We start from the raw sequence: 16,839 nt of genomic DNA on the forward strand, positions 1-16,839 counted from the left end.
AGTGCATATCTAGTGACTTCTTTTGTGATTGGGTTACCTCACTAAGTATGATATCCTCCAGATACATCCATTTGCCCAAGAATTTCATAAATTCATTGTTTTTAATAGCTGAGTAGTACTCCATTGTGCAAATATACCACCTTTTCTGTATCCATTCCTCTATTGAGGGACATCTGGGTTCTTTCCAGCTTCTGGCTATTATAAATAAGGCTGCTATGACAGCTGCCATGTTGTGAGGAGCCACGAGCCTGTTTTCCAAGACAGTGGAGGCATCCACACTTCCCTCAACAGTGTGTGTTCTGATTCCTGCATGTCCTTGCAGACACTGTCTTTTTGGGTTATAGTGATCCAGGTGGATGTGAAGTAACGTGGGTTTTATTCTTTTTTAGTTTCTTGTTGTGTTTTACTGTTGAGTTGTAGATGTTACTTGAGTAATATATTGTAGACAGTAGGGAATATGTTAAATCTGCAGATGAATTTGGGAAGAGTTGCCATCTTGACAATATTGGGTCTCCTAGTTCATGAAATGGAGGCATTTTCTATCTAAAAAACTTCAGCTGTGTCCATTTTAAGTCGCTGACCTGTATTCTGTGGCAGAACTGAAAAGAGGCAAGGAGAAAAAGGAAAATGAGCGGTATTTCTCACTGCCTTCTGGGAAGGGGCTGATAGGAAAGCTCCTGGGTTTTATTTGGAATTCAGCAGTGACATTTGCACTTAATAAGAACCTCAGAACTTCCTTCCATAGTGAGTGCCTTCGTTCAACCCTATGAAGTAGCACTGTAGAAAGTAATTTGCTTTCACTATCTCTTAATACTTTCTCAGAGAACCTTATTTTAGGGAGACTGTTGTCAGGGAAACTGTGCCAGTTTTTTGTTACTGCTTCTGAGGTAAGAACTGTAATTATATTGTCAAAATAATATTTAGAGTATTATTTTCAGGCAATAATTGCAGAGGTCTGACAAATATATTATGGTCATCAAATTTTATGTAAACACAAGTATGAGTTATTTTAATTGAGCTATTGATGTTGTTTTTGGCATATATTCGTTCCTAATCTGTAAAAATAATGCTGGCATTTTTAAGGGGCTTTGCACTGTCTTAGTGTTTACATAAAGATCAGTTGGCAGGCTGTTGGTCAAAGTAAACTGTTCCTTCTCTCGCCTGCAGCCTCCTTGCCTGTGCCTGGGCGTCTGTAAGGCTGCTTGCCCAGAGTCGTGTTTTGGGTTTTCAGAGGTTTTTGTTGCCTTTTTTTTCAAACCCGAGGAACTGTTGGGCTGCTCCGCTGGCAGGCCAGAGGGTCAGGCCTTTCACTCTCAACATTTAAACTTGAGTGTTAATGTTCTGAAGTATTTAGTAGAACTATTAGTATCTTTTAAAATTATGGTTTATCTGGGAAACACTTGGTACTTTTGTATTATAAACATTGAATAAGCACTTAGTTTGGACTATTTTTTTCTTTTTTTTTTTTTTTTTGGTTTTTGGAGACAGGGTTTCTCTGTGTAGTCCTGGCTGTCCTGGAACTCACTTTGTAGACCAGGCTGGCCTTGAACTCAGAAATCCACCTGCCTCTGCCTCCCAAGTGCCGGGATTAAAGGTGTGCGCCACCACACCGGGTCTCTGCTGCTGCTTCTGACTGTAAGCTGTGTCAGCCCAGCGGATGAGTGCAGCCTGGTCCTCTCATGCTACCAAGTACTTCTTCATCCCCGTCTTCCCATTTTGGATCTTGTCAGATATTTTTCTCCACAAAACTTTTTTATTTCCCTGTTTTTCTGTTGGCTTATCTGTCTTTTAAAAATGGTTTGTAGCCAGGTGGAATGGCTCATACTTTTAATCTCAGCACTTGAGAGGCATAGACAGAGGCAGGCAGATCTCTGAGTTCTGAGTCCAGCCTGGTCTACATAGTGAGTTCCAGGTCAGCCAGGGCTACACAGTGAGACCCTGTTTCAAGAAGAAACAAAAGAAAAACAAAGGTTTATTTATTAGCGCTTTTTGAATATGCTGTGAGTCTGAAGGTAGTTGTGTATTTTATTTATCTTCCTATTCTGTGGTCATATTTCTGTTTTTTTGTTTGTTTGTTTTGGTTTTTCGAGACACGGTTTCTCTGTGTAGCCCTGGCCGTCCTGGAACCTGAACTCACTGTATATACCAGACTGGTCTCAAACTTTTGAGATCTGCCTGCCTCTGCCTCCCAAGTGCTGGGATTAAAGGCATACTGCGTGGCAATATTTGTTTTTATTGCATGGTATCATCTGAGAAAAAGTGTTACTAGGTTTATTAATATTTAAAAACTGTCCAGTGTTTTAAAAATTTTTTGGCTTTGGTGCCTATGTTCAGGTCAGTGGCTAGAATGGAATTTTCTGTCCTGTGTGCGGAAGAACAGCATTGTCAGGGTTTCTGTGCTGACACCTGGGCACCCCACTGCTAATTCTCATATAGACCATCACTGCCGATACTCTTCTCAGTTTTGGTTCTAGTCAAGTTCTTGTTCTAGCCCACTGCTCTGTTTAGTTCTTTCTGTCTTGGTTCCACCCTGTTGTACCTACCGTTAAGTGAACTAGCCGGTAGTCTGTGAGTCTGTGAGCATAGGTTCTCTTTTTACTTTCTGACAATGTCATAGCTTTTAACAGCCCTCTGTATCTTCATATACATTTTTAGAATGGTTTTATTATGTTTCCAACAAATATTGCACGTCAACCGGGATGTGCAGTGACACGTGTGTGTGTGTGTGTGTGTGTGTGTGTGTGTGTGTGTAGGTATATACTCTTCTACTTGGATCTAGACTGACAGTTACATTTAACCTCTCTATATAGAAGCTGAGTCACATGCTCTGCCTAGTCCTTTCCTTACTTAGTTGCATTTCAACACCTCCATCTTATTTTGTAATTCCTCCTTAGATAGTGTACCCATCACTGTCACTCATATTTTGGCACTTGAAAACACTTTCCTTTTAGATTTGCTTGTATGCCTTTTGCCTGTATGTATGTGTGCACCACATGGAGGATGTCTCAGCCTCTGGAACTAGAGTTATAGGTGGCCGCCAGCTGCCTTGTGGGTGTTGGGAACCCTGGATCCTCTATTAGAGCAGCTAGTGCTCATAACTGCTGCGCAGCTCTCCAGCCCCATATCTTGGTACTTTCATAAATGGAATCCTTGTCTGGTCCCATGTCATTCTCCCCCTCTTATTGGATGGAGGTTGAGACCTGAGCCCAGGGTCTTGTACATAGGCAAGGGTATCACTCTTTGTATCCCTTAGCCTGATGTCTTTATGCCTGATTGTTTCCTGAATGTAGAACTATGTTTTTTTTTTTTTTTTCTCTTTAATACTGACTTTGGTGAAGCAACTTTTGTAAGCTCTTTTTAAAATTTGTAAATTTAGTTATTAAAAAAAAAAACCTTTCGGGCTGGAGAGATGACTCAGCAGTGACTGCTCTTCTGTAGGTTCCGAGTTCAGATCCCAGAAACCACATGGTGTCTCGTAACCATCCATAATGAGATCTGATGCTCTCTTCTGGTGTGTCTGAAGACAGCTACAGTGTACTTACATATGATAAATAAATCTTAAAAAATATCTTTCAAATAAATAAGCTTTCTCAAGAATGCAGACAACGTACACATTTAAATATCTTACATGCGTTAGCCTTTCATTGGTAGTTTGGGACATGATAGTTTGGATAGTTTGTTTAGCCCTTGGATCTTTTGTCTTGCGGGCAGTGATACTTTTGTACTCTTCATAAACGGTGATTGCCAATGCCTTAGCTTTCTCTTTCAAAAAAAGATTACTTGCCGGACGTGGTGGCGCACGCCTTTAATCCCAGCACTCAGGAGGCAGAGGCAGGCGGATTTCTGAGTTTGAGGCCGGCCTGGTCTACAAAGTGAGTTTCAGGACAGCCAGGGCCACACAGAGAAACCCTGTCTCAAAAAAACAAAAACAAAAATAAAACCCCAAAAAACCAAAAAACCAAACCAAACCAAATCAAAAACAAAAACAACAAACAACAAACAAACAAAAAGACTACTTGTCCCTATGCATGGCCATTATTAATTCTAAAGTGCACTGCAGTCTTTTTGTTTATTCCGAGTTTTAGACTATAGCAGCCTCTGAATGAGGTCCTTGGTCATTTTTAATCTCTGCCTTAGTTGCATGCTTGTCACTTTCACGTATGTCTTGATACTTTGTTAATGATTTTGCTGGGATTTTTTTCTTGTTTCACTTGTGAGAAATTGGCGAACTGTTTTCCAAAGTGACTGTGCCATGCCCCCTTCTTGCCTGCAGTGAGTGGCATCCGTGTTCCACTCCCTAGCATTTGCTGTGGTTACTTTCCAATACTTAGCAATATACTCTCAAATATAAAGAAAATTGACCAGTGAGAACTACTAACAATATGTTAAGTAGTTTTAAGATATCTTCTCTCAACAAATTCTAGAAGCAGATAGAAAAAAATATATCTCAAAGAATTCCAATTATACATTTTTATATCTTTTTGATAAGTTAGTCTGTAATGATTATTTAACATATTCGCAATAACATCTTTTGCATTAATGCTTATTATGTCTAATTTTAAGTGGCCTGTTTTTCCTTTTTTTGACTGATATTTGATCTGTCTCCTTTTAGCTTTCTTTATCTTGCAGTGTATCTGTAGCCTTATGTTCTAGGTATGTTTGTATTAAACAACTTGTAGCATTTTAAAAATTCATTCCTAAGTTTATCTGTGGTTTGTTTTGTTTTGAGACAGGATTTTATTGGACTGGTCTTGGCATGTTTTTTAATTAGATTTTTATCCTCCTGTCTCAGCATCTGGAGGTGCCCTGATTACAGACATGTGCAGACGTAACCTAATTTGTAGTCATCTTTTAATTGGAGCATGTATTCCAATTATTATATTTGAGTTTATAATCTTTTAGAAGTTAATTTTATGTAGTGTTGTTTTGATGAGGAATATTAATTTCATGCTTAGAATTTCTCTTTCTTTCTTTCTTTCTTTCTTTCTTTCTTTCTTTCTTTCTTTCTTTCTTTCTTTCTTTCTTTCTTTCTTTCTTTCTTTCTTTCTGACAGGGTTTCTCTATATAGCCCTGGCTATCCTAGAACTCACTTTGTAGACCAGGCTGGCCTTGAACTCAGAAATCCACCTGCCTCTGCCCCTCTAGTGTTGGGATTAAAGGCATGCGCCACCACGCCCGGCTCATGCTTAGAATTTCATTGTGGAGTGAGTCTCTTAGATAATCAATCTATCAGTCAGTCACTTTCTTCCTCTCTCTTCTCCCCTCCCATCTCTCCTCCTTCCCCTTCATGCCTCTCTCCTTCCACTCACTTCCCCCCTCTTGTTTCTCCTCCCATCCCCTTTTCTATAACGTTAGAAGTGTTTCTTACTGAGATGTACGTATTCACTATGTTGAGTCTGTTATCTTCAGTTTTTACTTTTTTGTATTCCTAGCTTTTCGATGTGGCCTGCAGTTTTTAGGCAATGTTGCCTCACGAAATGAAGATTCCCAGTCCATTGTTTGGGTCCACGCCTTCCCAGAACTCTTCATGTGAGTATGATGTTAAGATTTTTTTTTTAACTGACTTCTAAAAAGATCATGATTATAGTTCCATTTATATGAAGTTCAAAAGCAGGAAAAACATAGTTTTAGAATTCCAGGTGTTAGCTGGGAAAGGGTCTGAAGGAGACACCGGGACCCTCCAGTATTCTGTACCTTGATTTGTGTGGTGGTTCCATGATACACATATTCCATAGTTATTGAGCTTGTACAAAGATGTGTGGCCCTTGGGAACATCCTGGCTTATTTTTAAGAAATAAAAGTCATGGGGAAAGTAGTAGCTTAATTAAAGACCCTGAAATTTATAAAGAAAAAAAGCCCTACAAACTTAAGACTTTAAAATATATGCAGTGAGTTAACCCTTTATTTCTCACTATTTTGTACATGCATGGCTCAGTACTATTCTTGGTAGATAATGGGGAATTGTAAGGTTTGGATAATAGACATACATGCTCATCAATGTGAGATGACTTTGACTATGAGAAGTGGTGAGAGCTGCTCTACTGTTTATTCTGAGAAATGTATCGATCTGTCTGTTACTATGAGAAGAAAAAAAATTCAGTTCCTTTGTCAGTGTTAAGAGATGGCTGCTGTGCTTATTTATTAATATAAGATGTGGTTTACCAGTCTGACAGCTGCTATAAGAAATCTATAACCAGTCTGGTTATTTCTATTGGATGTTGGATTGATTCATGTTATGTATTACTTTTTTTTTTAACAACTAGCTATTAATTTTAAGTAGTTGAACATTGCATTAACATGTAAATTGGTGACAGAAGTGGATCGGCAATAGGAAGATGCTATGTAGTTTTCTAGCTTAGACTCCAGTGTGGGCCCCAGAATGACAGCTATCACTGAAGTGCTTGAGTTGGGCTTGTATTGAGTGGAAACTTAAGGGATTTTTTGAAGGTTGGTTGGGTGATGCTTTGTTGGGACAAACATGAGGAGTGTTTTTTCTGAAGTGGATACAGGTGAAAGACCAGACTCGTAAAGCAGACGTAGGAGAAAGGACGTTCTGCTAAGGCAAACGGGAAAGGTCACATAATAAAAGATTCTTTTCTAACAAAACACATATATTGGTCCGCCTTACACTGCATAGTTGAGTTGCATTTGTTCTTCATAGAGAGAAATGCACCAAAAAACTTTTTGTGGCATACTACAGTTTCTTGCCACTTCTGTGGACTAAGGATGATTGACAGTGATGTCAGCTGAGACAGACACAAATACTGAGGCAAGACTCATGGAGGACACGTGATGTTTAGAGTGTATAAATAGGACTCAATGGATAGCTGATAGAATTTGCTTATAGAACTAGCTATATAACGCTAGTGGGTCTCACAGCTTCACTGATCTTCACTTCCCTGAGAGAGGCACAGAGGAGAACTTCTCCTGAAGTTCCTCCTGGTCTCTCTTGCTGACTGGAGCCAAGGCTGAGGCCTGGCTGTTCCTACTAAGTCATGCCACTGCAACTGCTGACCTAGTATCTCTGTGAGATGTTTACAAGTGCATTAAGCTCAGCTGCTAACCTGTGAACTAAACTACTGATTTCTAGACTACACAGATGGGAACCTTTCTAGACAGGTTCACTTCCCAATATCTTTTCTTTTCCACTACCTCTGGTGGGTGGTGGGCTAAAGAGAGGTTAAAACGTTGAAGAACCATCATTAAAAATAAAGTTTTAAAAAAATTAAAGTTACATTGTATTATCTCTGTTTTTGCGACCCCTGTAGATAAGTAGAATGGATCCTGCTGGACCGGTGAGAGACCTGTAGATTGTCAGTGGTAGAGGGTATAGCTGCAGTGTGAAGCCAGTGGTGCTATCTGCATCCACAGCATGTAAGCAGCTGTGTAAGGGCTGTACTGTCCTCTCTGGTTGTTTTGTTTCCTGTGCTTATATAAAAGTTACGGTTATTAGATGAACTCTTAGTCAGAGGCTTCATATTATTAATGAATGCCTAGGCTATAAGCTAGGCTGGTTCTCTGAATAACTCTTAACTTAAATCCCATTTATTCTAACCTGAGGTCAGCTAAGTGGCTGGTTTCATCTCCTCTTCTTATGTCTTTCTCCTCTATGTCCTGGTCTTTCTCGTCCCACCTGACACTCTCCCAGCCAGAAGTCCTGCCTTCTAATCCTGTCTTAACTTATTGGCCATTAGCTTTTTATTGACAGGTGATTCTTCCTCAGAATGTACAGGGGATAAATTCTACATGTGTGTTTCTAGATATGTATCTATTTATGGTGTGCATGTGCATGTGTTTGTGTTACGCTAGTTTTGTAGAGGCCAGAGACAACTTGCAGGAGTCAGCTCTCTCCTTTCACTCTTGCCGGGTTCTGGGGACTGAGCTCAGGTCATCAGGCTTGGCAGCAGACATCCCGACTGGCTGAGTGATCTCATTGGCCCACATCACTCTTTTAATGACAGGGTCTCACTTTGTAGCTCTGGTTGCCTGGCCTAGAACTTGATATGTTGACCAAGCTAGGCCTTGTAACTTACAAGAGAGCCACCTGCCTTTGTTTCTTGAGTACTGCCATCAATAGTGTATATCACCATGCCCAAGTCATGAAGTTAACTCGAAGACAAAACCCAAATGTTGGGATGAGCCATGACATAACTCATAATAAGTGAGTAACTCACTAAGTAGGTGATAGGCTCTAGGAATTGTGTTATGGCTCTTGACCCCAAGTTCTTCTGTTTCAAATCTGTCCCTTATGACCATGATACACATGCTTATAGTCTTTTTACATTTTTCGACTGTTCTTTCTAACAAGAATAAACACCTTTAATGCTTTAGAAATAGGATCACTTTTATTTTTTCTCTATTCAAATGTTACTTTCTTTTCAATTCTGAGTCCTAAGTCAAATGTAACTTTTTATTGTCTTTTTTGAGATTTATTCTTATTTATAATTATATGTGTGTGTGTGTGTGTGTGTGTGTGTACATGTCTGTAGGTGCATAGTATGTAGGAGCAAAGTTGCTCTTAGCCAAGCATGTTAGGTCCCTTGGAGCCTGAGTTACAGGCAGCTGTAAGCCGCCGTGGGTACCTGCTAGGAACCTTGGAGCCTTTGCATGAACAATTTATGCTTTTAGCTACAGAATCATCTCTCCAGTCCCATTTTATTGTATCTTACTGTTGTATTTACTGTTTTTATAGCCAAAGATATGCTTTTTTCCACAGCATTATTACCTTTATATATCCTAAAATATCAATATAAACTAACTTTGCTAAGGATTATTATTACTAATGTCACAATCATATTTTACTGTGTTGATACTTGGACTAAGTGTCTCATCTTTGGTTGGCAGGTCTTGCTTAAACCATCCAGACAAAAAGATTGTTGCCTACTGTTCCATGATTCTGTTCACATCACTTAATCCTGAAAGGATGAAAGACCTGGAAGAGAACCTCAATATTGCAATTAACGTCATAGAAGCTCACCAAAAGCACCCGGGGTCAGAGTGGCCGTGAGTATCCTGCTAGGAATTAGATTGCTTTAAGGACATTCTTACAGATCGTTTTCCTTATGAGGTTTGGTAATGTATTGAGCCAGGGTTTGCTGTGTTCTGTAGGCTGGCTTTGAAGTTTTGCTCCTCTGCCTCAGCCTTCCAGTGGCTGAGATTATCACCACCTCTGGCTTATTCCAACCACTAATGTACTGATTTGTTTACTTCTTGTGATGTAGAGGAATTGAATTCACATCTACAAGTGCTCTCCCACTGAGCCACAGTCTCAACCCCTTTGTAGAAGTTTTAAGTAAAAGGTTGAGGCCTGGTAGTTGTTTTGAGGGTGTGAAAGAGATACAGCTTGAGCTTGACAAACTTGAAGTATAGGATAGGATGGTGGGGGCAGTTTTGATGTGTGAATGAACATAGTAGCAATGTCTCGGCCCATTTGGAGACCACTGTGACCTCAGCAGATGGTTCATTAGAGATCAGAAGTTGGTGTATGTCGGTATTGTGTAAATGAGACACTTGGTGCTGTTCATATTTTCTCTCTGAGACACTGGCTAAGGAGATGATCAGTTAGTAAAGTATTCGCAGCCCAAACTCAACTGAGCTAATCCCTAACACCCAAGAAAAGGCATGTGGAAAATAAATAAATAAATAAATAAATAATAAGAAGGTGTGTAATGGTGCAGTTTGTTATCCCAGCACTGAGGAGATGATCAGTTATATCATGATCAGGATACAGATGCTCATTGTTCTACTGTGCCTCTGTTAATTTCTTGTTTGTTTGTTTGTTTGCTTTGACTATCAGCTTAATTTCTCTCTAAGTGCCAGCATTGATGTAATGCCAGTGCTATTTTTAATGTTATGGTCTTGATTAACATAAATTTTGAAGCCTGAACCTGAGGCATCCTATGCTCCTTATCAAGATTTATGTCTCTTGCATTCCTGTGCGAATAATAGGACCATCATTTTAGTTTTAAAAACAGAATTTCCCACGAACCTGTAGGTCTTCTGTACAGAAATGTATTATTTGTGGGGTGGAGGGGTGGGCAACCACTGTGGCACATTTGTGAGGTTAGAGGACAGATGTTATTGATTGGGGTTCTCTTACCTTTATGTAGGTTCCTGTTGGGGTTCCTTCCACCCCAGGGATTGAACTCAGACTGTCAGGCTACCTCAGGAGGAGCCTTTTCCAGCTGAGCCACCTCACTGAGCCTTCTGCTCCACTTCTAGTTCTTGCCCCTTCCTGTTTTGGCTTCTGCTGTAGCATTGCTACTACTTGATTTGGGTTTTGTTACTTCTAAGATGGAATGGCGTTAGATTATTGACTTAGGGTCCAATCATTTACAGCCATCGATCATTCTCTATAAGAACTGTCTTAGCTCTCTGAACCTTTCTGTGCTATCCTTTCCTTTTTGTTCATTTCAAGTTGAATCCATTGGTTATTTAGGAGTTTGAGTTCCATGTATTTGTGTATTTCCCAAATCCTGTCTTGTTACTAATTTTTAATTTTATTCCACTGTGGGTGAATACTCTTTGTATGATTTCTTTCTTTTAAAAATTATCCAGCTTGTTTATGGCCCACTATACCATCATCATGGAAAATATTCCGTATACACTTAAGATGAATGTGCTCAGCTGGTTTTGCTAAGCGTCCCAGCAATCCGATTTCTTTCTTTTGAAACATGATCTTGTTATGAATCCCTAGCTGCCCTTGAACTAATAATTCTCCCTCTCAGCCTCTCAGGCGCTGAGGTTATAGGTGTGCCACCAGCCAGTCTCCTTTCAGTTCTATCAGCTTGTGGGCCTGTTTTCAGGCTCTGATAAGTGTGTATATGTAGTATCTGTGTATATGGTCATTATGTCATCATGTAGTATCTGCATTTACAGTAGATAAGTCATCATGCAGTGTTTATATTTACAGTTATTACATTATCTCCTAACAAATTGATCTGTTTTGCATTGTAAAACTTATCAAAAATGTTGTTCACATTTTTTTCCCCCTTCACATTTTAGTAATCTTTTCCTAATAATCCAAGTGTATGGATTTACTTCTCACAATGGGCAGTGTGAATCAGGACTTAGGTGGCCTTCTGGCATTTGAGCCTCCTAAATTAAATATTATTATATTTAAGTTCTAAATTTAAAATTGTTTACTTCTTTGAATATCATTTGTATTTGAATTACTGTATGCAAATGAACAGCCGCTGTTATGTGAAAATCTTACACATTTACCTTGGAAAACTCCCCTCACTGTGCACATGCAGCATCTGCAGTCACTGAGGAGAGGCCTCAGAATCAGCTTTCCTCGAGCCAGCTTGTAGCAGAGCTCTGTTTATTTGGTAGGTATTTGAGGGGTAGCTGGGGCCTGTATCTTAGCTTGGAATAAACAATCAGGCTCATCATAGGCAAACACAGAATCTACTTCAGAGTCCGCCAGAAGCTGTCAGGGGGCAGCAGCTGGAGTTGGCAGGAACAGGAGGGGGAGTTCATCCTCAGCTGACAGCTCTGCAGCTCACCTGCTGCATCTGGCTGAGAATTCTCCAGGGGTCTCCAAAAACTGTTTTCCTGTCAAATCTGAACTGATTCTGAAAGTCAGAAAGGATCCACTTTCTGCCCCCTTCCCCTTGCTTGGCCATGCAGGTGGCTGTTAAAGAGCAGTAGCTACATGAGGATTTATTGTCTTCTCATGTTTTCTCTCTTCTTAGAAAGGGAAAGGTGTAAGACTATAATAATAGCTCCAAATCTTTCTCTTGGGATGTCTTGGAGTAACATCAAAGTGTGGGTGAGAAAGTTTTGGCACTGCATTTGGCTCAAGTAGTTGGATGATGTCTTTTTCTATATTTTGGGTTTTTGTATGATTTTGTATTTGATTTTTCATAAATTTTCCATAGTATAAAAACCTTGCAGATAAAAATGCTATCATACACCCAAATTAACCAGACTCCAAAATCTATACATCTCAATGAACTTGTTTACATTTCGAGTGGCCATTCTGAAGCTGCAGAGCTTCAAACTGCAGTTTGTATGTTCACCTTTAGATCGATTTATCTGCTTACCCCACCCCCGAACCCAAATTATCCGCAGTAGAATTAGAACTAGAAAAACACTTAGCATTTTAGTCTGTCACCTACATTCACCCCTTCTTCCTTCCCCAATACCCGTCCTTTCTTGTTGTCTATGTATTATGCTATACCCACGTGTACATTTGTCTGCATGTGTATTATTGGCTCGATTCTCCATCTGAGAGCATGTGGTCTTTTCCTTTCTGAGACTCTTTGACCTCAAGTAATAAAATATTCTAATTCCATCCATTCTCCTGCAATTTTTCTTACATTTTACTTTAGTGTTAAATAGTATTTGTGTGTGTGTGTGTGTGTGTGTGTGTGTGTGTGTGTGTGTGTGTAAAACATTCACTATCCATTTATCAGAGGACAGTTAGGTTGATTCCAAATTCTTTAGCATCAATAAAACATCAGTAAACATGGGGGTGCAAATATTTCTCTGGCAGGGTATGGAGATTGCTGGTTCTGTGCCCAGGAGTAAAATAGCTGGGTCTTATGGTAGCCATGGCTCTTTCTCTGCTGTTTGGAGAGTAAATATGGAAGTAAAAGTTGTTTTCCAATTGCTGGTACAGCATTTGCAGTATTGTGGGATTTTGGGTAGGGGGTGTCATGGAGGATTTGCGAGGGTCATAGGCACATACTACCATACTTGACTGAATATTGTATTTTTTACAAATGTTCTCATGAGAAAAGTTTTGATTTCCACATCTAAATTGTGTATGGATGGTCTTTACGATTCCAATTTTCTGAACCTAGCTTGGAATGTATGAATTCCTCTTACTCCGAGAACCTCTTACTCTGAGAACCTCTTGTTTTGACAACCTGGCTTAACTAATATAAATACTGTTGACATTATTATTATTATTCATTATTCTTAGAAATATTTAAATCTAGGTAGTGATTGACAGCTTTAAAGATCTATAGAAGAAATAGGATAGTTGTTTATATATTTTTTCAGAGGTGGTGGTGTTGGGGCACTAGACTTTGTGTAGGCAGTAGCTACTGAGCTACATCTCCAGTGCTGGATTTTATGTTTAGGTAGAGGACAGTGTGGTGGTCATTGATGTGAGTAATTGGATTATCACACTCACTGACATTTTATTTGTTAATGAGAGAGTAAATACATGGTGAGTGTATACTACTTTATAGTCAACTTTTATTACTAGAACAGTATTTATTAAAATCATGTTTCTTAGTTCCTAAATCTTTTTTTTTTTTTTTTTTTTTTTATTTTTTTAAGATTTATTTATTTATTACATGTAAGTACACTGTAGCTGACTTCAGACACTCCAGAAGAGGGCATCAGATCTTGTTACGGATGGTTGTGAGCTACCATATGGTTGGTGGGACTTGAACTCAGGACCTTTGGAAGAGCAGTCGGTGCTCTTACCCACTTAGCCATCTCACCAGCCCAGTTCCTAAATCTTAGTGATACCTTTTGTTAGATACAGTTGAGAACTATTAATGGTGTTTAGTCTTTTTAGATGCCACAGAGGTACTTTGAAGAAATATGCTTATAATCTTTGCCTCAGGCCTCCATAGTCTCCTCTCTCTAGTCCAGATGAGCACCGTGCCTGACCGTGTGGATGTTTTCTTGGTAACTTGAGTACTCTTAAAGAGGGGAAAATCAAGCCAGGATTCATCACGGCATTGTTGGCATAGCTTGAACAATATGACATGTCCATTTTTCTGCCTCGTTTTATAGCAGTAAGCTTCGGACTAAAACAGAGTGTTATGTTTCCTGTCTAGATCTGACAGTGTCACTGAATGTCATGTCCCTGTTCACAGTGAAGGCTGTCAAAGCTGAAGTAGATTCGCATTTCTAATTGAACCCACTGAGTTATTTTCATAAAAGTTTCACATGGAAAACTGGAGAAAAGAATATTTCAAGGCTTCTTCCCCCTTGATATTGCTAAGGAAGTAATTTATTAACCTCGTAAAACACAAGAGACCCGAGTAAAGATGGGCCTGGAGAGATGGCTCGGGTTAGAGTGCTTGTGTTCTTACAGAGGACCTGGGTTCAGTGCTTAGCTCCCACGTGGTTGCTCACTGCGGATCTATCACCTTCTCTGGCTTCTGTGATTAGGCATACATGTGCATATGCGTACTACATACATATATATGTACATGTATGTATATACACACACACAGGCAAAAGAACCATATGCATAAAAATAAGTATTTTTAAAAGATTACATTAAAAAGGTTGAATTAAGTGAAAGGCTTTTCTTTTGTATAAGTTTATAACATAGGTAAGGATGTGTATGTTTTATTGTAGTAACCAAATTTCTCTTCCTTTTCCCTGTAGGTTCTTGATTATTTCAGACCACTTTCTGAAAAGCCCAGAACTGGTGGAAGCTATGTATGGCAAACTCAGCAATCAGGAAAGGTAATTCCCTGCCCCCAAAGCAGTATGGTTTTATCTCTTTAGCATTCCATATAGTGTCCAGTAGCTCGGACTGAACTCTGTGTAGTTTCATATTGGCATAGACTGCTAAGTACATGTGTCTGTGCAGTGGTGAGTTTACATCGATTGGTTAGCATCACACCGAAACCTGGGAGCAAAGTGGCATACTTCCTGGTGGGCTGGAGGGAAGGATGGGGCCATGTAGAACCTTCAAGGGCGTGCCTTTACTGATCTACTTCCTCCAGCTAGACCCACCTCCTAACATTCTCCCATCACCTAAAAGAGTCCCTAGTTACCAGCTAGGGACCAGGACTGTGTGGTGAAGTGGTGTTTGTACAAGTGTCTGAGGGCATGCCTGTGCATGCATGCATGCATGCATGTGCATGTGGAGATTAGGGGATGGTATTGTCTTCCTCAGTTACTTTCCAGCTTCTTTCAGTTCATTCAATCGTTTATTTATTCACACATAGGGAGATTCTTTCATTGGAGCTGAAATTCGTAGCTTTGGCTAGGTTGTCTGGCCAATCTGCTCCCAATATCTGTCTCTGCCTTCAGCACTGGGGTTACAGGCAACTAAGGTCATGGCTGGGTTTACTGAGGTGCTAGGAATTAAGGCTCAGCTCCTCTTGTTCTCATAGAAGTGCTCCTCAGTCCTGGTACTAAGGTGTCACTGTGTGAACTGGTAGTACTCACACTAATACCACCACTGTCCTCAGGTCCTCACAGTCACTGTGACTTGGCAGTGTGCTGGTGTTTTCAGTGTTAGGCATCTGAGTGTCTGGAGCAGTGCTTCCTGAGGCTACAGAGGTAGATCTTACTCAGCCAGCTGGCTCTGCTCTCTGTCCGTCTGTCCATCTGTAGGTACAGATGAGGTTTGTCAGCACTACTCACTGCCTCAGTGTAATGAGCTTACTGTTCTGGGTTAGTACAACTTATGGTCTTTGAGGCATACCGTATTGAACAAATTATACTTTTGGAAAAGTTCAAATCTAAATTGAAAATTTGCTGGAAATTTTTGAATTTGAATTACAGATACTTTATTTCTTGCTCTAAAATGTTCACAAAATACTCTTCCTCCCTCTTACCCTTGCTCTTGGTCCTCACCAAAACCTTTTCAGGATTGAATATATGTGACAATAACAATTGTAGCCTATTTCACTTTAAATATAACTAATTAAACGGGTGTTTTTGTTTGTTTGGGGGAGTTGCTATAGAAAATTTCCCTAAGTGTTTTGCAAGTTCATTGCTTAAAAAAAAACAGAGGTCAAACTTTTGAGCGAGAGTATGTAACCATTTGTTCACAAGTGAATTAGAAACAGAGTGGACATGTCAGCTAGTGTGACTTAGAATCATGGACGCTCGGCTCAGAAATGTGTGCCTAGAGTGTGCCTAGGGAGCCTCAAGAGGCCTAAGCGGTAGTTTGTGGGTTAGGGGAGGGCAACAAGTCTTTGAATCCGATGTGTAATGATTCTGCTAACCCTTAAGCTAGGTCTAGTGGCTTGCCATCCTTATGCCTGAGTAAATAACATGATAAAGAGCATTTGTTAGACCATGTGCTTGTTTTCAAGGAGACAGAGTCACGTACCACATCACATTTTGCTCCATAATGAACCTGGTGTACCAGTCATCCCATGAGACTATAGTGGGGTATAAAAATGCTCCTGATGTCACAGCTGTGGGATGATCGTAGCCACTGTAGTGTCATACAGTGCCTTACATGATTGTGAGAGTCTAGTCAAAACCTAGTTTCCCCCATTGTCAAAAATACAGCATGGACAATTATGTATGGTGCCTAGCACTTGAGATCAGGAATAGTTCATGTCTAGTATGCAGTTGATTGCTTTACAGTAGCAGAGTAAATCAACATTCTGGGTTAGCTGGCCACAACTTACCCATGCCATTTCATTTTTCTTTTATTGTTATGATGATGGTGATGTGTGTGCACATTACGCACATGCATATATCCGTGTTCATGAAAGTGTGGGTACCTACTGGGTTACAGATGTTTCTAGATTGACATCTTTTTTTTTTAATTTTTCGAGACAGGGTTTCTCTGTATAGCTCTGGCTGTCCTGGAACTTACTTTGTAGACCAGGCTGGCCTCGAACTCAGAAATCCGCCTGCCTCTGCCTCCTGAGTGCTGGGATTAAAGGCGTGCACCACCACGCCTGGCTTAGATTGACATCATTAATGTAAACTAATTATATTGCTTGTCCTGTGAAGGTTTGTGAGGATTAAATGAGATAATGTGTATAGTACATGGATCAGTGTTAAATAGTGAATAAGTTTGATAGTTCACGTCTTAAAACTTAAATTGGCAGCCTTTATGAAATGTTGAATTATTTTGAATGTTGAAAGCAATGAATATGAAAAGTGTAT

The 16,839-nt window shown here is 39.8% G+C and overlaps 1 protein-coding gene across 2 annotated transcripts in view; it reads left to right on the top strand.

The window, feature by feature from the left end:
* Atxn10 (ataxin 10) overlaps positions 1-16,839 on the top strand; it is a 122,627-nt gene that overhangs the window by 33,148 nt on the left and 72,640 nt on the right. For both annotated transcript variants that reach the window (XM_021216379.2, XM_029548100.1), the window contains exons 4-6: positions 5,433-5,529; positions 8,845-9,003; positions 14,362-14,442. In XM_021216379.2, the coding sequence (XP_021072038.1) occupies positions 5,433-5,529; positions 8,845-9,003; positions 14,362-14,442 (337 nt within the window). The remainder of the gene's footprint in view (positions 1-5,432; positions 5,530-8,844; positions 9,004-14,361; positions 14,443-16,839) is intronic.

The sequence above is a fragment of the Mus pahari genome, chromosome 17 (genome assembly GCF_900095145.1).
Source record: "Mus pahari chromosome 17, PAHARI_EIJ_v1.1, whole genome shotgun sequence".
Classification (NCBI taxonomy): domain Eukaryota; kingdom Metazoa; phylum Chordata; class Mammalia; order Rodentia; family Muridae; genus Mus; species Mus pahari.